This window comes from Dreissena polymorpha, chromosome 1, assembly GCF_020536995.1.
Source record: "Dreissena polymorpha isolate Duluth1 chromosome 1, UMN_Dpol_1.0, whole genome shotgun sequence".
NCBI lineage: Eukaryota > Metazoa > Mollusca > Bivalvia > Myida > Dreissenidae > Dreissena > Dreissena polymorpha.
Window position 1 is genome coordinate 32763535 of NC_068355.1, and position 24981 is coordinate 32788515.

Genomic DNA, 24981 nt, shown 5'->3' on the forward strand with positions numbered 1-24981 from the left:
TGTAAGCATGAATGTGGCTGTCCCACTTGTGTTTTCTGATAATAATTCGCACTGTTTGTATTAACCCTAAGCTATGAATAAAAAGAACCATTTTTAGCAATTATCATATATGACTGTAAAGTGGTTTACTCTTTATGGTGTTTAATTTGGTTGTAGTTGTATGCATGAACTAGGATGTACATGATTGTAATACTTAGCTATCTATTCTCCACAGTCAACATTTAAGCATGCCTTTCCGTTTACCAGATCTGCTTGACTCTCCTCACCAGTGGTTATTTCCGTTGATCACAATAATAATAATAAGTGACAGCAAAATGTGTCTAGTACTAAAATTAATATATTTATGAGAAGACCAAAAATATTGTGTATGCCCCTGCATTGACTGATTTGGGAGGTACATATTGATTGACCCATCCTTCCATCTCTACACGGTGAACACATATCTTTCTTACTTGCATGGATTTTGTACTTGAACACTACCAACACACCCATATCAACCTTACTGCACATTGCTGTTGACGCTTACCTACTTTTGGTTTAGACTAATGCAGAGTCCAATCTCTTGTAGGCTGCAGAGGCCAATCTCTTGTAGGCTGCAGAATCCAATCTCTTGTAGGCTGCAGAGTCCAATCTCTTTTAGGCTTAGAGCTTATATTGGCTAAGAGCTTGTATAAGCTTTATTGCTGAATAAATGTTGTTGTTGTTGTTGTTTATCCCTTTACCACTTAGATACGTATTTTGACGCATTTGTATTCCCTCAGAAAGCTAAATTTAAATAAAGACCTATCTTACTAGATGCAAGTTTAAAAGGCTTCATTTCAAACTCTTAAATACTGATTAGCAGCAAACAGCATAAAACCTGAACAGCCTGCGAGTTACTCACAGGCTGTTCTGTTTTATGCTGTTTTCACATAGCCATTTTTACATTGCTTCAAGTGGGAAAGGGTTAACTAAAATTTATGCATTCCATCTAACGACATTTTCGCTTTCTACAATGCTTAAACGCTGACATGGATGGTTTCTATGAACACTCTTAATAAACTAAAATCACCTGCTTTATCTTGACTTTGACATTGACCAACTTTGGAACTTCAGAAAGTCTAAATTTTGGTTACACCAAATTTACCCATCTTTAGTTTCTCCTTGAAATTAACCTCATTTTGTACTTAGATTTTTCACTCTGGCCTAGTTTTTGGTTAATTATGCCCCACCAAACAAAGTTGAGCTTGTCTGTCGGTCAGTGGGTCGTTTGCTCCGTATTAAGTGTCCGCTCTCTGATTAAAGTTGTTTTCATCCGATCTTCACCAAACTTGGTCAGATGTTATATCTAGGTGATGTCTAGGTCAAGTTCGAATATGGGTCATGCCGGGTCAAAAACTGGGGTCACAGGTTCACTTAGTGCGTTTTAAACATTGAGCATGGTGTCTGCCCTCTAATTCAAGTAGTTATCATCTGATCTTCACCACACTTAGCCAGAAGTTGTATGTAGATGATGTGTAGATCAAGTTCAAACATGGGCAATGCTGGGTCAAAAACTAGGTCACGGGGTCACTTAGTGCGTTTTAAACATTGAGCATGGTGTTCGCTTTTTTTGTTAAGACAACATGCAAAATATTCTGTTTCAATGCGTCATGTGGGGGTATTCGTCACGCCTGTGACAAAGCTCTAGTTATGATTGTCATTATTCAAGCTCCTTGTATTGCCTTAAGTTTTATTTAAAATTGCTGTCCAGTCATTGTTTTTTGTCTGTCTGTTTGAGAGTAACCATCAATGATATATTTGATCTTGCATCAATTATGATTATGAAGAGCTTTGTTTCATGCAAGGGCATTGTATTTTGACAATTGCTAGGATATCCTATATACTGGACTTCATTTTTAATTTGACATTGACCTCAAACTTAACAAGCACTTCTTTGGGGTCTAACTGTGATGCAACTGACCAAGTCAGATTATTGTAACGTTTAATAACAAGCAATAATGAGGAGAGTGTGACAACCACTTCTGGGGAATTAGTCACCATCTATGAGAAACAAAACGCTCTCATTCTATACAGCAGTATAAAACAAAAAATAATGCTCATTGCTAATAAAATTCTTATTTCAAGTAAAAAAAATTTTCAGATCAGGCATATAGATCTTTAATAATTAAATGCAACCACTTCTGTCATATCAAAATAGAAGACTTAAAAGCCTGTAAACCGATGCTCAATACTAAGATTTTACAGTAAAACATTTATTTATTCTTTTGGGGTAATGATATATATAAACATTTGGATTTCACAATAAATGATATTTCGAGGGCTGAACGGAAAACTGCAGTATCTCCTTCTTTATTTAATATAAGTTACAACAGTCTTCCGCTCAGCCCTCGATTTAAGAACATGTGTACATTTTTTAAAATAAATAATAATTATAAATAATATTACAAAAAAAGGTTTTGTGGAGTTGTGTGGAGTTGGTCTGTGTTAAAAAAAAGACAGATAATAATTGACACGAATTGGTCTCAGCATGTTCAATAAATTAAAACAGTATATTTCCGTGGGAACATATAACACAGGCAAGTGTTATATGGTGTACAACAAATGTCTATTGTAAATGACAATATTTAATCTTCCCATCATTTATATACATTATATAATATATTACATGTATTTTTCTGTTTATGACAAAAAAGCATGTCATAGCTAATGATGAAGATGATGATGTAGATGATGATGATGAGAATGTTGAGAAGGATGATAATGATGATAATGATAATGATTATGATGATGGTGATGGTGGTGGTGGTGGTGGTGGTGGTGATGATGATGGTGATGATGGTGATGATGATAATGATGTTGATGATGTTGAAGATGATGATGAGGAGGAGGAGGAAGAGGATGATGATGATGATGCTTCTGCTGCTGCTGATGATGATAACGACGATGGTGATGGTGGTGGTGGTGGAGTCGATGATGACGATGATGATGATGATGATGATGATGATGATGATGATGATGATGATGATGATGATGATGATGATGACTATGACAATGACGATGATGTTGATGATGATGATGATGATGTTGATGGTGATGGTGATGGTGGTGGTGGTGATGATGATGGTGATGATGACGATGATTGTGATGATGATTGTGATGATTGTCATAATGGTGATGATGATGATGATGATTGTGATGGTGGTGGTGATGATGATGATGATGATGATGATGATGATGATGATGATGATGGTGATGATGGTGATGATGATGATGATGATGGTGATGATGATTGTGATGATTTTCATGATGGTGATGATTGTCATGATGGTGATGATGATGGTGATGGTGATGATGATTGTGATGATTGTCATAATGGTGATGGTGATGATGATGATGATGATGATGATGATGATGATGATGATGATGATGATGATGATGATGATGATGATGGTGATGATGGTGGTGGTGATGATTATGGTGATGATGGTGATGATGATGTTGATGATGATGGTGATGATGATTGTGATGATTGACATGATGGTGATGGTGATGATGACGATTATTATGAAATTTATACAGATATTATGATTATTATTTGACAATTGTGATAATGATAATGAAGATGAAGAAAATGATGATAATGCACTGACTCTTGTTACTCATATTTATTTTTTTTTCCTCAAAATCATGGCTTTAAGGTGCTGGGTAAATTTCTTTACAAGTTTTTGATAAAACCTTGCGAAAACCACCTGCTAATTTTTTTTTTGTTACATGAAGTTTTAGATGAATGCCACAGAACCATTTGCGCTCTTGTGTTCTTTCTTGTATACCTCCAAGGCCAGTAAGGCCTTTGCCTGGATTAAAACAATCAGGAATTGAGTTTAATGATGCTTACCATTGCTAATCTTATATCATGACAAGTTGGTACTTTATTTTATTTGCACTGTTAACCAAAATAACCTATCTCATGTGAACACATTGCATCCTATCAATGTTTGTGGTTCTGCTTTAAAATAAAATTCTACAACACCAACATCTTTGATAAAAAAGTAACACTCTGGTCACAATGCACATGCTATATGTCTAGTTGTTAACATTAACTTATACAATTGACATTGTATCCAAATCTGTGTATTTTTTAAGGCTAGGGACCAAGTACTGACTGTACAATACTGATCTATACATCGTATCTTACAAGCTGTTTCTTGTGAAAAGTTTGCTGTCTCATCATGTGTTTTAAAAGTCCAGCTTTAGACATAATCTCACTACCAACACCCTACCAGCTCACATGGAAATATGTATAATAAGTGCCCAATATACATAATTATGAATCTTTATCATGACATGGCAGTGATGGGGAAAGATTTGTGCTTAATATCATTCAACATGTATTTCTATGAAGTCAGTCAAGAGCCACTTATTCAGAAAATGGATGCAATTTTTATTAACTGCTATTCCTAGAAATCCACTAAGTACTCACAGTCAACAAGGATGAATGTTGACCCTCTTGTTTTACTGAAGCTGTCTTATCCAGATGTTTTTGCCAAGATTTCTTACCATACTTGTATGCAGCAAGAAGATTGATGGCAGATATAATTGCGCTCATGTTCATATTCTTTGCACGTTTATGCTGTTTGCATCTGTCTTCAATGTCAACATTAGTAGATTTCACGCAAACAATCTGCCTTCCATGTAAACAAAAGTAGATTTTATGCAAATGTACCAAGTCATTTTAAAATCTAACAATAAATGACATAGTTATGGTCCAGACAAAATTTCTGGACAGACAGACAGACCGACAGAAAGACAGACAGACAAAGTGACTCCTATATAGGCCCTATTACCAATGGTGAAATTATAATGTTAATTGCAGTAAAATTTTTAACTCATTAAAATTTACTTATGACTTCAATTTGAACTAAAACGTTTGCTCAAGACATTATTATAAGGCAAAAGGGACATTATTTATTGTATCTAGGTATGAAAACCATTGACATAAATGATAACAATTGTATATGCAGTTATATGCAAGTACTATACTGTCATAGATGATCTAGGAGAAAACATAGCACATTGATATATTTTATGTTAACATATACATGTCCGTCAATTACAATTTGTTTGCAAAGTTTATTGTGGGGCTTGTTTGAAATTGCATAATAAGAGTGCGGATTGAATCTTCTAAATACAAACCTCTTGAACCAATGCTTAGTAATACTAAAAATACTTTTCCAAGTAAGAAGTTACAATGAAAGCATTGTTAATTGAGTGTGTCTTTCAGTTTCAGTTTAAAATTTGTCATTATTAATAGACTAGCCCGCCTAAAATCTTCCTTGTTACGGAGAACACTGATTGTTATTAACTAGTTGTTGGAGTGTTCATTCTCGACTCAGTATTGAACCACTAAAGAACAATGTACCATAGATCCTCCTCCAGACTGAATTTTTAATGAGAATGTTAAGAGGCACAGGTTTCGGATCAGATAAAAATAGCCTCTTAACACTCTACAAGTCCCTTATACGTCCAAAGCTAGATTATGGAGCCCAAATCTATGCATGTGCAACGCCAAACGCCCTAAAAATGGTTGATGCCATTCAACACAAGGCCCTAAGGATAGCTCTGAGAGCCCTAAACTGTACACCGGGTGCACTGCTAGAGGAGGAGGCCGGTGTGTTGCCTCTTGACTTGCGTATTACGTGACCTTGTTTATCTGTGAAATACATACACTACGGGCGGGAAACAAACTTAATTGGCCAGACACATTAAGTATGCTTACATGTATATGCTAATACAATCCGCGCACAATAAATTTATTATGATTTTAATTATTATTATAATTGTTCTTTCAAAATTTGTTAACTACATATAACTAATAATTTTAAAAAGATTTTTTATTTCATGATGCGCATCGACTCGGCATCATGTCGCGGATCACGGCCTGCCTCGGCGGACAGATGCGAAGTTTCGCGGCGAAATGCGACTTGCCGCCGCATACTGACGCGGCTTCGACTCGTTTCGCCTTGCCGCCGTGGATCGCGAAATACGTTTGTTCCGCTTTGGCTGTACTGTAACAGAGACAACATTTTAATGTTTGTCTAAAGTATTGACGATACAGTTAACCTGTCAGAATAATGTTGCTCATATGATATATGATTTTATTTTTTGAACAAACAAGTGCCCAGCCAAAGAAAATATGATAATAGTGTACTATATCTATGCATAGAAACATAATTTTACAATTTCTACAAGTATTTTGATTTTGCATAAATAAATGTGTTTTCATGACAACTCCACACCCAAACTGCAACAAAAAATGTCCAAGATGACAGTAGCCAAATGCAGATTGACGACGAACATGACGAAGCTATTTGTACAAGACCTATGATACTTGAGACTGTTGATGACAAAGTCTATGCAGCGAGCAATGGTGCTCATGAAACACCGGAAACAGTGGGACAAGTTAAAGATGGTGTAGGCAAATTCATTAAAATACCATTATTCAATTGGTACACTTCAAAACTTGATTTTTCCCAATTGGAAGATTTCGCGACTCGTTTTTTTCCCAATTTGATGATTTCATGACGCGAAAAATTCCCAATGGCATGTGTACAGGACCCGTTCCCAATTAGGTGAAAACAATGACTAAAAGTAGATCACAGTTACAGTATAGATCTAGTAAAGCAAACTCTGTCATTAGATAAGGCCAAATAAAAGATATTCCAAGCGAATTCATGCACATAATTTCACTATAGAAATAAAAAAGTTTATCTGAACAATATTTAGGTCGAGGTAAACTTTGGGTCAATTGATATAAAACACCTAGTCAACAGGTTAAAGGTTACGCAAAAATTGTTGAAACTGTAGAAGCTACCCTTATGATTCACTGAAATCCTGTCCGAATTTGTATCATCACAATATCACAACAACGGTCAATTCTAAGTGAAGTGTATTAAAACTTAGGTTACCATTTAAATTCTTAGAAAAACTTATAGACACTATAAATGCTATATTTTGTTTTAGTCAAATGAAACTTGGTCTGAAGGGTTAAGGGTCACATGGTTTATGTAGATTTTATAAATATCAACATACTATGCAATATCAGCGCCCTCAACATGCAAAGCCAATTGGTTTATTATTTTTTATGTTGACTAACATCCTTAATGATAGTTATGATCCTGGAGTCTAGATTACATTCCGCACTCCATGGTCCACTTCCTTTTAAACACTTAGATAGACCAAATACTACTTATACATGTTATATTCTGAACAGCTTGTCACTAAGGTTTTGTAAATTTATGTCTTATGTTGTAAATGCATATTCTCTACTCAGCGGTTTAAATTTGAATGTAGTTGTATAAGCTGGTCACAAAAAGAGGTTCACACAATATTCTTTGCTTTAGTATATTCCTTGCATCTTGCATTTTGGTCCTCTAAAAATAGTTTTAGCTAATGTGGTTATTGGCTTGTCAGCTAACCGATGGAAGGGATCGACTTATTTTTGTGAGAATGTGACAAGTTAGCTATGTCATGGGAACAGCTTACTTAGTATAGGGAAAAAATCGAGATAGAAAACAGAGGAGTGCAAAACGAAATAAAAGAGGAGTGCAGTGTATTGTTTTATGCAATCCTCCTTTATTTAATGCACTTTTCTTGTTTCATTGCATCACTCATGTATTTAGTTTTGCATCCCTCTTTATTTCTCGCTTTTTCTCGACTCAGTAAGTCATTCCCACGACATAGCTAACTCGTTCCATCAAGTTATTATGTCGTGGGAACAAGATAGTAAAAGAGGATTGCATTTAAAACAAAAGAGGAGTAAATGTAACCTCTATGGCAAGGTACATCAGAGATCTTGATAATATATTTTTATGTCCCCACCACTATAATGGGGGACATATTGTTTTTGCCCTGTCTGTTGGTTTGTTTTTGTGCTTGTTTGTTTGCTCCAACTTTAACATTTGCAATAACTTTTTCAATATTCAAGATAGCAACTTGATATTTGGCATGCATGTGTATCTCATGGAGCTGCAAATTTTGAGTGGTGAAAGGTCAAGGTCATCCTTCAAGGTCAGATGTCAAATATATGGGCCCAAATCGCTCATTTTATGAATACTTTTGCAATATTGAAGATAGCAAGTTGATATTTGGCATGCATGTGTATCTCATGGAGCTGCACATTTTGATCGGTGAAAGGTCAAGGTTATCCTTCAAGGTCAAAGGTCAAATATATAGATTCAAAGCGGTGCAAATGGGGACATTGTGTTTCTGACAAACACATATCTTGTTTAAACCTAAATAAAGTGTCTTAATATCATGCCCTTTGAAATAAAAGAGCCCTTGTGGATACAGTTTTATATACCATGTATTGACGTAATATATTTAAAATATGCTGACACCATTATGTTATTGATAGTATACTATATCATTTATTTTTCTGGTATAATAATCAACAATGAACTTGTTCTGTAATTATAATTCCGATTGGTTATGTTTTTGTAATGTTCTTGGCTAACCCTTTCCCTGCAGAAGAAGCAAAGTGGAAATGGCTTTTGCAACCATCATAAAACCAGAACATCCTGCGAGTAACTCGTATGCTTAGGTTTTATGCTGTTTGCTGCTCATCAGTGGCTCATGGTTGGAAATGAAGCCTTTACACTTAAAACTAGTAAGAAAGATATTGTATTAAATTAAACTTTCCAAGGGACTTCAAATGAGTCAAAATGTGCATCAAAGTGGTAAAGGGTAACTACATTCGGAAGCAATCATCTATACACAACATGTAGTACTTTTAAACTAAATATATTATTTGATAAAATTCTAAATTGCTGACTGACATGGAAATTACATTTAATATAAATATATTTTAATATATTCATCAATAGTAACTTAGCATAAAACAGCAGGGAATAATCTACATGTGCGTCCCACGTCTATGACGCACAAATTTCGAAATAGACGCATTGTTTTGAAATATGTGCGTCCACTCGGACGCATTGCTGAACTGTATCTGTTAACGCATACGCAAATCACGATAAGTACAAACCATCTTATGTACGAGTCAAGAGTGTAGCAATGAAGGCTGAGTTTAACCGAATGAGGCTTGAAGACTCCTACAAGTCTTTTGATTGGCTCTAGTTGAGCCGCTGCTGTATAATACAAACCAATTAAAATCGATCTTTTAAATAGAATGTGTTATGATATTTTCTAGAGTCCCCTGATAAAAACCTGTTTTAACTTTGTGTAACTTAGTCATAAATAATACAGAAAAAATGCCTCCGAAATAAGGTGTTGAAGCTAAATCCAAAATAAACAAATCTACACTTTAATAACGGTAGGTCAACGGCTCGCAATTCGGAAGTAAACAATAATATTATCAAGCTTGCAATTCGGATGTTAACAATAATATTATCATCGATTTGAATCAAGTTGAAATGTTGTAACAGGTTACATTCATGTAACAGATAATGTTAAAGCCTATTTGAAGGCAAACAAGATAGTGATAACTCTGAATTTGTTTTTTTAGGTTTCAACAAGTTTTTGAGATAATTAAAAGTGTAATGCAAGTATAATTATTGAGCTAGTGTGATTTAGACATATTTTCTTCACTTCTTGGTATCTTTCAAAATTTGGGATCCATTCTTTTTCAAGGTGGACTCATTAATTTTGGCCTGGGACTCATTGGTCTGAAATCTGCGAGTTCAGGGACCCATAGATAGTAAATTCTAGATTATTCCCTGAAACAGGAATACTACATTATGAAGTTAACATTGACTTATCAATAACAATTTGAAGTTTAAAACACTGAACTTGTCAAATATATAGAAGCTTTTAATTGAATTTGCTATGATAGCATTACAATTGTAAGAATTTAATATTCACTCTCTACATACACACCATCTACATACTGCGAAAGGAAGATTTTAATACTTAGTCATGTCAGCACACTTTAACCGCTACTCGAAAAACATGAGTGTTCTTCTTCAATAACAAGGAAGAAAAGTGACAGCTGGTCTGTTGATAGTGAGAAGTGTTCAATCAAAACTAAGTGATGTCGGAAGCATACACAGAATAGAACAATACCCCCATTGTGAGTATGCACTAGAAAAAGTATTTTGCTTTTATGGAATGAAAGCCCCAGTTCGGTCAACAACTTTGTTTTCAGAATATACAATGTGTACATTATTGTATTATTATGCTGAAACACTTTTATACTCAAGTTTATAGTTAATGTAAGCAGAAAAAAATAAATTCGAAAAACCAGTTTCAGTCAAAAGCCTTGCAACGCCAAGGACCCCAGCCTATTTACAAACTTGTTGAATAAAAACCCTGTTCACAGTGCTCTGTCAATTCTAATACAGATGTACCTAGCTTGTTTTCTTCTTAGCTAACATTAGCACAATGTGCTTACGTAGTGATTTTGTGATGACATTTATTCCCATTGTTAAACATGCATTGCCCGTTATCAAAAATTACACTGTTAAAACACTATAGATGATATTTATTTCAAATATTCACGAAACTTTGTCAGAACATTGGTCTAAATAAAAAATATGTCTATTACAAAACTAGGTCCAAAAACTAGATTGCTGCGTCAAATGAAAAAAAAAGTGCATTCTAGAAGTAACATGTTTACCCAATTTACCCCTTGATGGTCTTGTCTTCAACCATGGCATACCAATATATTGTCATGGTTTTCCATTGTGGCTCTTTCCTGCTTACTACTCAGTACTGATTCCCTGTTCTTTCATGCTCACTACTCAGTACTGCTTCCCGATATTCTCATGGCTTTCCATTGTGTTTATTTCATGATCACTAATCAGTACTGATTCCCTGCTTACTACTCAGTACTGATTCTCTGCTAACTACTCAGCACTGATTCCGGGCTCTTTCCTGCTTATTACTCAGTACTGATTCCCGGCTCTTTCATGCTTACACTCAGTACTGATTCCCTGTTCTTTCATGCTCACTACTCAGTACTGCATCCAGATATTCTCATGGCTTTCCATTGTGGTTATTTGAATGCTCACTAATCAGTATTGATTCCCTGCTTACTACTCAGTACTGATTCCGGGCTCTTTCCTGCTTATTACTCAGTACTGATTCCCGGCTCTTTCATGCGTATTACTCAGTACTGATTCCCGGCTCTTTCCTGCTTATTATTCAGTACTGATTCCGGGGTCTTTCATGCTTACTACTCAGTACTGATTCCCAGCTCTTTCATGCTTACTACTCATTACTGATTCCCGGCTCTTTCAAGCTTAGTACTCAGTACTGATTTCCTGCTTACTACTCAGTACTGATTTCCTGCTTACTACTCAGTACTGATTCCCTGCTTACTACTCAGCACTATTTCCCGGCTCTTCCATGTTTACTACTCAGTTCTGATTCCCGGCTCTTTCAAGCTTACTACTCAATACTGATTTCCGATATTCTCATGGTTTTCCATAGTGGCTCTTTCATTCTAACTACTCGATACTGATTCCCGATATTCTCATGGTTTTCCAGTGTGGTTCGTTCATGCTTACTACTCAGTACTGATTCTCTGCTCTTTCATGCTTACTACTCTGTACTGATTCCCGAAATTCTCATGGTTTTCCAATGTGTCTCGTTCATGCTACTACTCATTACTGCTTGCCAGCTTACATCTCAGTACTGATTCCCGACTCTTTTATGCTTGCTACTCAGTACTGCTTCCCAAATGAAAAGTTATGCTGGTCCGAAAGTTTTTAAAATTGTACATGTTGAATATACATATATATTTATAATGCATAAAATGAACAAATATAATTGCTTAAAACATCAGCCAATAATACAGACACTCAATTAATCTGATAGATTATTAAAATATTATTTATATGATTTAATATATTATAACATTGATTGAAAAATTCATTAAAATTGGAATACCTGATTTCTGTGCGTGTCCCTTGTTTGTATTGTTAATGTTTTTTAGCTCGACTATTATATATGAAATATATATAGTGGAGCTATCCTACTCACCCCAGCATCGGCGTTAGCGTTTGCATTGGCGTTTGCGTGAAAATGTTAAAGTTTGCGTACTACCCAAAATATTTCCTATGTCCCTTGACATATTGCATTTTGCATACTTGTTTACCAACATGACCCCAACATATAAACAAGAGCAGACAACTGTTTCAAGCATTTTTACAGAATTATGGCCCCTTTTATACTTAGATAATTAAACATTTTGCTTAAATTAATTGCCATAACTTCTTTATTTATGATCAGATTTTATTAATACTTTGACAAAACAACACTTACCTGAATACCACAATGGATTCCACCCAAACAATACCCCACACCCCAACCCAGAATCCCTGCCTTCCTCCCCTCACCTTCCCCCCACCCCAATTTTTGTTCCTTTTTTTATTTTTGAAAGATTTATAAATGACCACACCCCACCCACATTAAACCCCCTTCTCAACCCCCCTACCCCCCTCGCCAAAATAATTTCTTTTTTTTTTTACTTTTTTAAATTTTGAAAGATCGTCTAATAAATGACCACACCCCACATTATACCCCCCTCTCACCCCCCCCTACCCCCCCCCCCCAATTTTTTTTTTTCCTTTTTTTATTTTTGAAAGATCTTCCATTATAAATGATTGGATATAAACAATTTCTCCATGATGGCTTATGTTATACTGTCAAGCACTCTAATAGTAGAGCTGTCATCTGACAGGTCTTGTTTATAATTCTGATATGTATAATTTGTGCATAATGTTTTCTTTAAAAAAGTTATACTCCAAATATCTCAGAAACTTGATCATGATCCCTATATGGTGAAACTGATCACAGTGTCCTGTTAGGGTGGACTTGTGCATATTGTCAGGTTTTTCCTTTACAATTTTTCTCAATGCAGATATAACTAATTGTTCTGGCTCATTGATTTGCACATATATTGCCTTTTTCTGGAACTCATTCCTAAAATAAACCCATATATTAACTTAGCGCATTATTGGGGAGCATTGATAAGTTTTACTTATATTCTTGTTTTTCTTTTATGATAAGGACTGTGAGAACACTTAATTAAGAGTATTGTAGAATCAATTTAATGAATCTATTTTGTTAAATATCATCATTGTTGTGCTTTTACTTTCACTTTCCACATTTGCATCAATATAAATACAGTGACCCCGCGTTTATCCGGATCTCAATAGTCCGGAAATCTCGTGATGCGGACGAAAGTCAAGGGGAACGGATTTATTATGCAGTATTTTGCCCCGTTAAGTCCGGAATCTTGGGACTTCACGACACTGATCTGTGTATTTAGCTGTTATTATGTCTTGTTAATAGGGATGCTTCCCAACATTGGGGCTTAATGGCCCACCCGCCGTATAAACAAAAACGCAATCACCGAGGCTTGAAGTATTGTCGTTTTAGGCTTAATTGCTATCCCATTGTTTAAACAAAAGGGCGCCCACAGAGGCGTGAAATATTATTGTGTTTAGGCGCTAAAGCTAAAAGGCGTGACTAAACATGATTCGACTCAGACTTAAAACGTAGATCGATGTCGGCATTACACAATGCATCTTAAATGATACAATGATGTTCGTAAAGGTCTTTAATGAGCTGAACACGCGACCAATTAAGACGCTGATTACAATCGGACAGTCATCTTGCGTGAAAAGTTTTGCTAGGATTATTTAAGCAATCCGTTTAAAACGCATCGAACATTACGTGTCGCTATTTTAATCATTTCGCAGTTTTATATTTTATTGTCATTTGCCTTCAACACCCTTGTACATGTACAATTTCAGTTACATGTTTTAGTATATATTGTTTTACAAACATTTTATTATACGCCAATTACCATTGGTAATGGGGGCTATATAGGAGTCACTTTGTCGGTCTGTCCGTCTGTCGGTCAGTCTGTCGGTCTGTCCTGAAATTTCATCTGATCTTCACCAAACTTGGTCAGAAGTTGTATCTAGATGATGTGAAGGTCAAGTTTGAATATGGGTCATGCCAGATAAAAAACTAGGTCACGGGGTCACTTATTGTGTTTTAAACTGAAAGTTTGTCCGGACCATAACTATGTTATTTATCGTTAGATTTTAAAATGACTTGGTACTTGTGGCGTGTGAAAAAAGTATGTTGATATCTCAAAGGTCAAGGTCACACTTGGAGTTCAAAGGTAAAATGCTTGTCCGGGCCATAACTCTTATGTCATTCATTGTGAGATTTTAAAATCATTTGACACATTTGTTCACCATCATTGGACGGTGTGTTGCGCCATAGAATTACGTCGATATCTCCAAGGTCAAGGTCACACTTAAAGTTCAAAGGTCAAATATGGCAATAAATGAGCTTGTCCTTGCTATAACTATGTTGTTCATTTTGAGAATTTAAAATCATTTGGCACATTTTATCACCATTATTGTATGGTGTGTCGCGCAAAAGAATTACGTTGATATCTCCAAGGTCAAGGTCACACTTTGAGTTCAAAGGTAAAAAATAGCCATAAATGAGCTTGTTGGGTCCATAACTATGTCGTTTATTGTGAGTTTTTAAAATCATTTGGCTCTTTTGTTCACCATCATTGGACGGTGTGTCAAGCGAACGAATTACGTCGATATATCCAAGGTGTAGGTCATACTTTGAGTTCAAAGGTAACAAATGGCCATAAATGAGCTTGTCTGTGCCATAACTATATAATGTCATTCATTGTGAGATTTTAAAATGACTCTGTACATTAATTTTGTTCACAGTCATTGGACTGTGTGTCATGTGAAAAAATTCAAGAGTTCAAAGGTCAAAATGGCTATAAATGATAATGGCATAATAATTCTTAAAAATCACCATAAATTAGTTTCTCTTGTTTTGTGAAGACAACATGCAAAATAGTCTGTGTCAATGCGGCACGTGGGGGAATACGTCACATCTGTGACAAAGCTCTACTTCAATTATTGTTTTCAACAAATTTAATGTCTGCGTAACAAGAAAATATCATTTTTGATGCGAAATAAGTATGTAAATGTACATAAACATAAGGTTTATGTCATAAGGTAAATATTTAACTCTCGAAACGGCACTGGATCGATAATCCGGAAGATTTGTTTATTAGAAAATTTCTACCAGAACAGACGTGTCTGGATAAACGCGGGGTCACTGTACTACATTATTAAGTGTGTGATGTTTTCTCAGACTTAACAACACCATTTCGAATTTTAGAGCACAGACGATGCAAATGCTATTGGAAGTTTTAATTGAACAATTTGTATGGTCAAATTACATTCTTGTAATATAATATTCAACCTCTAAATACTGCACAAGGAAGTTTTTAATACCAAATCATAACCACACACTTAAACCAGTGCTTGAGAACAGTGAGTGTTCTTCTTAACACGGAAGGTTATAGACAGATGGTCTATTGATAGTGAAAAGTGTTTGTTGTTTTGGGATATAACTTTTCAGGACTATATCTCAGATATGCTACAAGATTTAAACATGAAACGTCATGGTTGTGTAGAAATTAATGGGAAGATGTGCAATGCACAAGAACCATAACCCTGCACTTTTTTAAGAGTTATTGCCCTTTGTTGTTGTTATGTCCCCGGATCGAATGATCGGGGTATATTGTTAATGACCTGTCTGTCTGTCATTCTGTCACTCTGTCATTATGTCACTCTGTCATCCCATAACTATAATATTGGTCATAACTTTTGCAATATTGAAGATAGCAACTTGATATTGTTTGTCATACATATTTTCACATTAATCTGCGATAGCTTTATTTAATAATTCACTTATAAATAATTTACTCAGTATAAAACTATTCACATTTACTTAAATGAGCCATTCTCTGCGAAAAAGGGTTTTAATGCATGTGCGTAAAGTGTAACCCTGATAAGCCTTTGCAGTCTGCACAGGCTAATCAGAGATGAAACTTGTCATGTTATGATATGTTTCGTTTACAGAGAGCATCTTCTTTGCAAAAATCTAGTTAAGGCGGAAAGTTTCGTCCCTGATTAGCCTCTGGGGACTGCACAGGCTAATCTGGAACGACACTTTACGCACATGCATTAAACCCACTTTTCACATAGCGGGGCTCATTTAAATTAATTAACAACAATCTGAGTAAAATCTATCAAGCGGTTAATTCCATTAAAAGCAATACTTGTTTCTGCAAATGCATACCTATCTCACAGCATTGTCCCAGCCACCCATCCGTAAAAATACTTATCTTTGCTGCGGAACCAGTGCACTCTCCTCTGTTCTGACATGTGCTATTGTAACATGGATCTTTAACTGAAAGACTTATATAGAAATAATCCCCTAAAATTTGGTGATCTTCAAACAAAAATGCCAATCAAAGAAACTGTTTATGCCGCTGATCAAATGATCGGGGACATATTGTTTTTGACCTGTCTGTCTGTCTGTCAATGTACGCGTCTGTCTATAATAGTATATGTCTGCCGGTCATTGTATGTCCTAAAACTTTAATCTTGGCCATAACTTTTGCGATTTTGATGATGGCAACTTGATATTAGGCATGCACGTGTATCTCACGGAGCTGCACATTTTGTGTTGTGAAAGGTCAACGTCATCCTTTAAGGTCAAATGTCAAATATATGGCTTCAAAGCCGGGCAATAGGGGCATTGTGTTTCACAAACACAGCTCTTGTTAAGGCTATATCTCATATAGGCTATAAGATTTGAATATGAAACGTTATGGGTGTGTAGATATCAATGAGGAGAATTGCACATATTACTACCTTTTAATTATTACCCTACACTTATTTATTATACTGTATATCAAGGATTTGCACTGATCCATGAACAAAGTTTATCAAATCAACAACTGTGGTTGTTTTGGAAAGATTCCGAGTGAATTTGTCAGTGTTTTTAAAATCGAGTCCTGTAATCTGACTTATTCAACATGGAAAAACGTATAATCAAAGGTTTCCAAAAAAAAATTTATATTTTTTAGATTTCAATTTAATCAACATGCAGGTAAATATAATAACGGACACACTTGTATCCTCAATGTTGAAGCATTTTATAGCAAAACAACATCAACACTATTTTCCCAACTTTAGTCTAAATGCCGCTAATTTTCCCAATCCAAAGGAACCGTGCCCATTCCCAAAACGGTGAAAAAGCACTGTGTGAATCAATCTCCACAAAATGCTATGCAAAGTAATTTAAGTTGACTAAAATATTCAAGCCACATGCTTCATGGCTGTGCAGTGTTTCCTCCCCCACCTTCATGCCAAGAAGTACTTGTATATACCTGCATACAAATTTGTGAGCATCATATGTCAATATATGTGATATCTCGATATAAGAGTGAATTTTCTCTTTTTCTTATTGAACTGGCTTAAACATTATGTTTGGTCCAAATTATAGCAGCATTTTAGTTGCTATAAAAGGTGCAGCATTCTCCTGCATATTGCTATATTATTCAAAGACATGCATTTAGCAGTTATAAGCATAGTAAATAATTTGCACATCTGTGGTTCAATCAAATAACAAGAGCTACTGATAAATGTTATCAATATTCAGACCTACACCATTTGTATCATAAAGCAGCTGATATGTGGGCATCAGTTAAGGATAAAGATTTGTATATGGCGTTTGGAAACAGGGCATAGTATCAGGCTGCTCTTATGGAAGGGGATTTTCGCCAGTGCATGCATGATGTTAAATGACATTCTTATTTTAACAACTGCCATGTGCATTCTGTAACATGGTAGTTGCATTTCGCCTAATTACATTCGCTGTACAAGCACTTCATATACTTGTGTCATATTGATAAGTTGATATTTACTTCATATATATCTTTACTGCGTGTGTGTTATTGACAACTGCAGTTAACCCTTTGGACTTTTTGTATGAATGCTAATTCTAACGGCATTGTTTGTTTTACTATGTGCATTTGGCTATGTTGCTACTGAATTTAACAAGCTGTTAATGTCTTTGTGGATCTATATTTCTTCTTAAGTCGATTGCTAGTGCGTCTCTGATTTAGGATTAGTTTTCGGTTTTGCATACACCGCCATTATAAATAGTTCACGTTACGAAAAGAAGAACCAGTATTCAAAAACATAAATCCAGCGCAATTGCAGCGTAAATTACTATTGCCGGGAGATCACTCTAAACATAAAAATCAAAATCTCCGGTATCAATCGTGATATATCGACTATCTCTGGAATCCTCCGTAAATAAATGCCTCCTTTAAATACAATGAATACTCATTATGTCTAAATACCGTCTTCCAATAGCCTCATTTACTAAAAAGCGGTGAGTGGGTAAAAACATAGCCGTCTGCAACATGCCTAATGTGGCAACACTAATTACCATTAGCAATTTAAAGTTGATGTTTTTACTTTCATGACGCATATCGACTGTTTTGTTGAGAATCTCGAACATGTTTTAAGAAATTGATAAGGAAACATTAGGCATTTTTCGTCGAAAAAAAATAAGACGATGCCTCACCCTTTGATATCTTTTTTCTGGCTGCGGAATGAGGACGCAAATAAAGGGTTGAAGTCGATTTCTTTGTGTAATAATGACACTTAATTGTTTCGTGTCATCAATCTTTAGTAATATTTGTTCCGGATAAGTATTGTTCTCGTTCACTAACTACCTCAAATTGTGTATTCATGTTACATGTCTGCTATTTACACTATAACTACCTACCCCCTAACTCACATATATTTCGATGTACTAATTTAGTAGTTTTAAAGACCTTTTCGCTAATAAATAAATAACACCGGAACCCCGAGGCTCGACATGACTTTGTGAAACAAATGGCTTGAGACGTTTATTGTTTTGTATTACTTTGTTACTATGTTAGCCCCGTCACACCGGACTGGCGTCCTTACGGTGACCTAAGATTGTGTTTCTGGAAATTTCTTGTCGTAGGAAGGACGCCAATTACTTTTTTGGTAATAATACTGTTTTTCGCCTTCCCGTCACACCAGCGTTCTGGTTTATGGCGTTCTGCCCATATCTTTCCCATCACACGCAACATTCGTATTTGTATATGAGCTTGGGAAAACATGGTTTAATGCTTGTGCGTAGAGTGTAGTCCTAGATTAGCATGTGCAGTACGCACTGGTAAATAGGGACGACTTTTTCCGCCTAGACTATATTTTTTATTAGAATAAATGAAATTCGATAGGTACTTTAAACGATACTTAATACACGCATTAATTACATTTGTAATGCACAATAATATTATATATATTATTAAAGTAATAAACATAAATTATAATAATTACTTAAAAATTGAAAAGGCAACATGTCATTCATATGACTCAGTGTATTAAAACTATTACCGAAAGTGGTTACAGCAGGCATTACAAGTATAGTCAATAATAAGCCTATACATGAGTGTCAAGCTGAATGAGTTATATGGCCAATAAAGGGATACTAAATACACATGTTAATATAAATTATAACTGGTGTACCTTTGGTTCAACTCTATTTTGTTAGTTTAATATTGTATTTGCAGGTTTAACGCCTGGGAATTTATGTGCGAAAATATTTTTTTAGGATGCGGTTTAAAAAATATGCTACTTGACCGCATTTAAAATATTTACGGTTTTCCAGGAAAGATTTTTGAAACCGAAAAAAAAACGAAACTCGTTATTTGATAGTATCTATTCTTTTTATAGGAAAATCTATCGACACGCCCCATTTCTCACAAGCGTTAAAGTGAGCCTTATTCTGGATTCACGTTCTTAAAGTGTCATCAGAGACTATGCTCTGAAGTGCGCATTGGATAATCCGGCACAACACTTTCCGCCTTTATGGTATTTTTCCTTTAAAGTAAGTATTTTCTAAGCAAAGTCCTGTAATGATTCGGCCCCTATAAGCCTGTGCGGAATGCGCCGGCTCGTCTGGTTTGATACTCTAGGACTGCACAAGCTAGTCCGGCGCAACATTTTCCGCTTTTATAGCACTGTTCCTTTAAAAGAAGCGAACATCCAGTTAGGGCGTCCCAGATTAACCTGTGTTGCCTGAGTCGGCTAATCTTGAATAATACTCTTGGCATATGCGCTTTTGGAAAACGGGGTTTAATTAATGTGCGTAAGGTGTCGTCCCATATTTGTCTGTGCAGTCAGCATATGCATATGTCCATCTGTACCTTCGGTCGTTCCTTCGTTTGATCGTGCGCCAGTTCGTCCCTTATTTAGTCCGTCAGTTCGTCCGTCAGTCAATTCGTTCGTCCGTCCGTCAATTTGTTCGTCTTGAACACTATTTAAACTTGCTTTTGGTTGTTCGTTCTGCAGTAGGACGTTTCCGCTGACCGAGTTTCTTGACTGTATTGTGCCGTGGAGTTCATAATGCCTTTGTTCGTTTGTCTCTTCTTTCGTCCGTCTGTTCGTTCGTCCCTTCTTCTGTTCGTCTGTTTGTTTGTTCGTTCTTCCGTCTACAGTTTCCGCTAGCGGCTGACAGTTTGTTCATTTAATACAGGTTAATGTACCAAAGTTTAGTTTTCGGCTACTTTTCTGGCTACAGTTACCGCTAGCGGCTGAAAATTTGTCAAATTAAAGTAACGTTGCTATTCAAATCAACGAAAATTTTGTACAATTGTTCGTACAATAAACTTTACCAATTAAAAATCAGTGTTCCTTATGGCAATTGCCGAAATTTCAATGTCAGATGTGGTCTGGTAAAATAGATGTTTGTAGATACAAAATGCTCGTTTTATTATTGTTTTGCATATCTATTCATATGACACATGGACACTAAAATGGTGTTAGTGTGTCGTATGAATAGATATATTCGCGGGAATTAATTGTGGCCACAAATAAATAAAAACGAGCATTTTGTATCTACAAACATCTATGTAATCATACCACACATAGCGTTGAAATTTTGGCTATTGCTATAAGGAACACTGATTATTAAGGTGTTAACTTTATTTTACACAATCTTCACGAAATTTTCGTTGATTTTGAACGTTATAGAGACTTTAATGGAAATAGTTCACCGTGTTCTGTTTCTGGCTACCTTTTGGCTACAGTAGCCGCTTGCGGCTCTGGTAGCCAGTACCGTCTATAGGTTTTGGCTATTCAGCCGCAACCTAGCCGCTACTGGCTGACTTTCGCTACCTCCAGGATACCCATTTCGGCTACGTTTTCATTTCTGTAAGGGTGTCTTTAATGTATCTTATTTATATGTGACAACGTGCTTATTATTTTTTTTTAATGTATCTAATAATTTTACCTGTATTATTTAGCATAGAACGCATATATAAAATAATATATGGTAAATAAAAAGAATTAAAAGGTTAATCAGTTCATATTATTGTATTCAACGGGTTTTTAAGGCAGTAGCCTGAGGTGCCTGTGTATTGAGCTGATAAGATTGGGATCACCACAGCAGGTTGCTAATACACAGTGTAGACTTCACCTGTTTTGTGTAAATTTGGGAATATCATTATGTTAGTGGTGTGTAACCTATATTTATTAAAGTAATTTTTGTGAGAAAAATTACATATGGTGTCGAGTAAAGATGAAGCATAAAACAAAACAATAGTTCCCATCACACAAATATGATGCAAAATAATAATTTTTACAAAGATTTATGTAGATTTGGGTAGATTTGGGTAGATTTGGGTAGATTTAGGTAATTCGTGTTGCCCCGGAAAACACTGCATCCGGATAATACTCGCTCAACACGACGTTTGGAACGTAAATGAAAACAAGTTTATAATCAGAGATCACGCCAATTTACTTCAAACCGGCATTGCTCGAAAGCCAAATGAAAGCCTAGGGCTCGAAATGGAGAATAAAATAGTATGCAATTTACATAATAAACAATAATACTTGACCTTTTAGAATAGATATAATTATGTAACAATACCGTGCATAAAATTAACATTTTTACTGAAATCTAATAGAAAACTTCCTCGTCTCTTATATGAATTCAGTATTATTAATGTGTTCGTCTTAGTGCAGTTGGCATTCGGCTTACTTCATGATAGCTGCTGCCTTGTGCTTAGTCATTTCGCTTAGTAAAACTTACAATAAATATGCATTTTCACGCATAACTTAGTATTAAAATGACGATAGTTCAGCAACAAGAAGATAGGCACATGGACTTTTTAACAGAAATGATTCATTTGTCATTTACTCGCACGAATACATGATTTGCATACATAGAGTAAACATTAAAACAAAGTATGCAAGTAATGTAACACTAACTGATAAAAAAATCATAAACACGCAAGGAAGACGCAGTTATTTTAAAACAAATAAAACAAAGCAAAATGCAATTGTCATTTAGCAACATGCATGTAATCGCGGGTATTGCCAATTGTAATACTAGTATATCAACATGGTGTTGTCATGAAGTAAACTACAATTGTCATTAAGCAAAATGAAAGTGTAATTTAGCAGCATGCATGCACTGGCGGATATTCCCTTCTACAGCTCTGGCTAGAATATTATGAATGGGCGCGTGGACTGTTGGATAAGTGTTCGTTATTTTTTATCAAGCATGAATGTATCTAAAAATATCTGTGTGACTTGCAAATAACAGGTCCCTATGTCCCTATGTCCAAGACCAAAGTTCAAGGTCATAGGTCAAATGCATTTAATCTACACATATCACTTTGTTTGCAGCAACAGCTTATGCAGCCGTAATACATGTATATTCTCAAATTAGATTGCATGATTTTCCAGTGTTGTTAGACAGAGCGACTTGCACATAAAGAAATGCCCTTTGAAAGGTTGAAGTCAGGGTATTGTCTGGATCATAACCTTGTTATTGAAGCATGGATGGATTTAAAAATGACAGAAATAAGATTAATACAGAGTGTAAAACCAAACAACAATGTCCATCAATAAAAGTCAAGTTTTTTTTATGAGAGGTCAATGAGTGTTCAAAATTATTAAAAGCAATATGCTTCTCTGCATATGAAGGTCACTAAAGCGTAGTATTTGAAATAAATAGCAAAAACATTTAATACATCTCCCTTTACAAATGCAAGGGTTAAAATTTAATATGTTTATGTTTCCTGATAAAATGAAGTTAAATAAATTAAGAATAAGACTAAACTACATATCTTTTCCAGAATTTTCAGAACACGAACCAACATTGTTATGTTAACAAACCCAGTCACTATCAAACATCATTGTAAGGGCTCCCCCAGAATAAAATAATTAATAGCCAGCCACATACGGGGGTTTAATAAGACACAGAGTTTATTTCTTGCTGTGCAGAACAAAAAGTGTTTCAGCTTTATCACATTATAGACTACTTTGTTTCTTGTCTCAAAGAACTGTAACTCATGTTGACCTCATAAACTTATCTTTGGATGGAGGGGCATTATAAGAGCCCTATTTGGGAGAGGTACATTTTGTTGATTCCTTTTGTGAATAGTTCTGTACATAGCTGTTACAACGGTTGCTTTCATTTTTTTGCATGCGTTACGACCAAGTCGTTTGAACTGTATGAAGATAAGATTGGGTATCACTTCAAACCACTTCTATTATCGCTATAACTACATATCAAAACAAAAGCATATTAAACGCATGGTAGTGTGTATATAGTAACCTAACAAATCAAACATACGGCAGTGTGTACCGTAGGTTTCCACGTATAGCGCGCAGTGTTTTACCTCCAAAATTCAAATTAAAAAGCTGGTGCGCGCTATACATTGATACAACGCCATCCTGGCTGCTAGATTGGTAAAAAATATGTTGTGTATCGTAAATAATCAAAATAGCCGCCATGTTTTTTCCAGAAAACTACCACCCTATAATCGTACAGACTGAGGGGCCATTGTCGAAACAACTGGTATATATGAATGCGGTAGAAGAAGTTTTGGTAAAAAATAAATATGTTTGAATAAACTTGCGGACATTTCTTTGTTTGTGTTTACACTTCTTAATTGATGAATTCCGATGGGGATTGTTGTCGACATTCCGGAGAGCAGGCAAGGGTAGGTGCGAACGAGGTCTTTTCTGCATGTACGGTATGTGTGAAAGGGGTTCATTTTTCACTTCGTAATTGGCAGATGTTATTGAGTAATATGTGCCACGACTTGTTAAGACGCTAATTGACATTTGAGACACTAATTGACACTTGAGAAACGTGAAGATATGCAAATGCATTTTGTGTGTATAAATATTGAATGTTGAACAGTGGTGTACCTCAACAAACTCTATCCCCGTCTCCCATGCCACATTCAAATTTACCGGTAATGCCCATGCTTTCCCGAGGAAAAAACACACAATGTACACTATTCTTATTTTCTCACGTTTTCACAAAATGCACGTGGACTGTTAATCTTTTGCTAGAAAAATTACAAAATTGTAAAAAAAGTATAGTGCTATGCAACCCATGCTCCTAATCATAATGACGCTTCCTATTTTGAATGCTTAATTAAGCTTTCCAATGCCCCTGATTATTGGATTGGTGCAATAGTAAAATGGCGGCCATTTTCAGTCCCGATTAGGTGGTTTTTATTGTCTTTAAATATTTTTTTTCTCCATTTTTGCATTTAAAAAAAGCCTGCGCGCTATACACGGGTGCGCGCTATACGTGGAAACTTACGGTATATAGTAAACTAACATATGTGTACTGCAGTGTAAACTAACATATCAAAACGCAATGCAGTGAGTATATATTAACCTAACACATCAAACACACGGCAGTGTGGTATATAGTAACCTAACATATCAAACACACGGCAGTGTGTATATAGTAACCTAACATATCAAACGTACGGCAGTGTGTATATAGTAACCTAACATATGTGTACTGCAGTGTAACCTAACATATCAAAGGCAATGCAGTGAGTATATATTAACCTAACATTATCAAACGCACGGCAGTGGTGTATATAGTAACCTAACATATCAAAAACAACGGCAGGTGTATATAGTAACTTAACATATCAAACACACTGCTGTGTGTATATAGTAACCTAACATATCAAACGCACGGCAGTGTGTATATAGTAACCTAACATATCAAACGCACGGCAGTGTGTATATAGTAACCTAACATATCAAA

At 35.5% G+C, this 24981-nt stretch overlaps 1 protein-coding gene across 1 annotated transcript; it reads left to right on the forward strand.

Annotated features, from left to right (window-relative positions):
- Nucleotides 1-2807: 2807 nt before the first annotated feature.
- LOC127875988 (prostatic spermine-binding protein-like) lies at nt 2808-3434 on the forward strand (the record flags this gene model as incomplete). The annotated part of the gene is made up of 1 exon (XM_052420792.1): nt 2808-3434. A coding segment is annotated over one exon (627 nt), but the record flags the coding sequence as incomplete, so codon positions are not given.
- Between the last annotated feature and the right edge of the window lie 21547 nt (nt 3435-24981).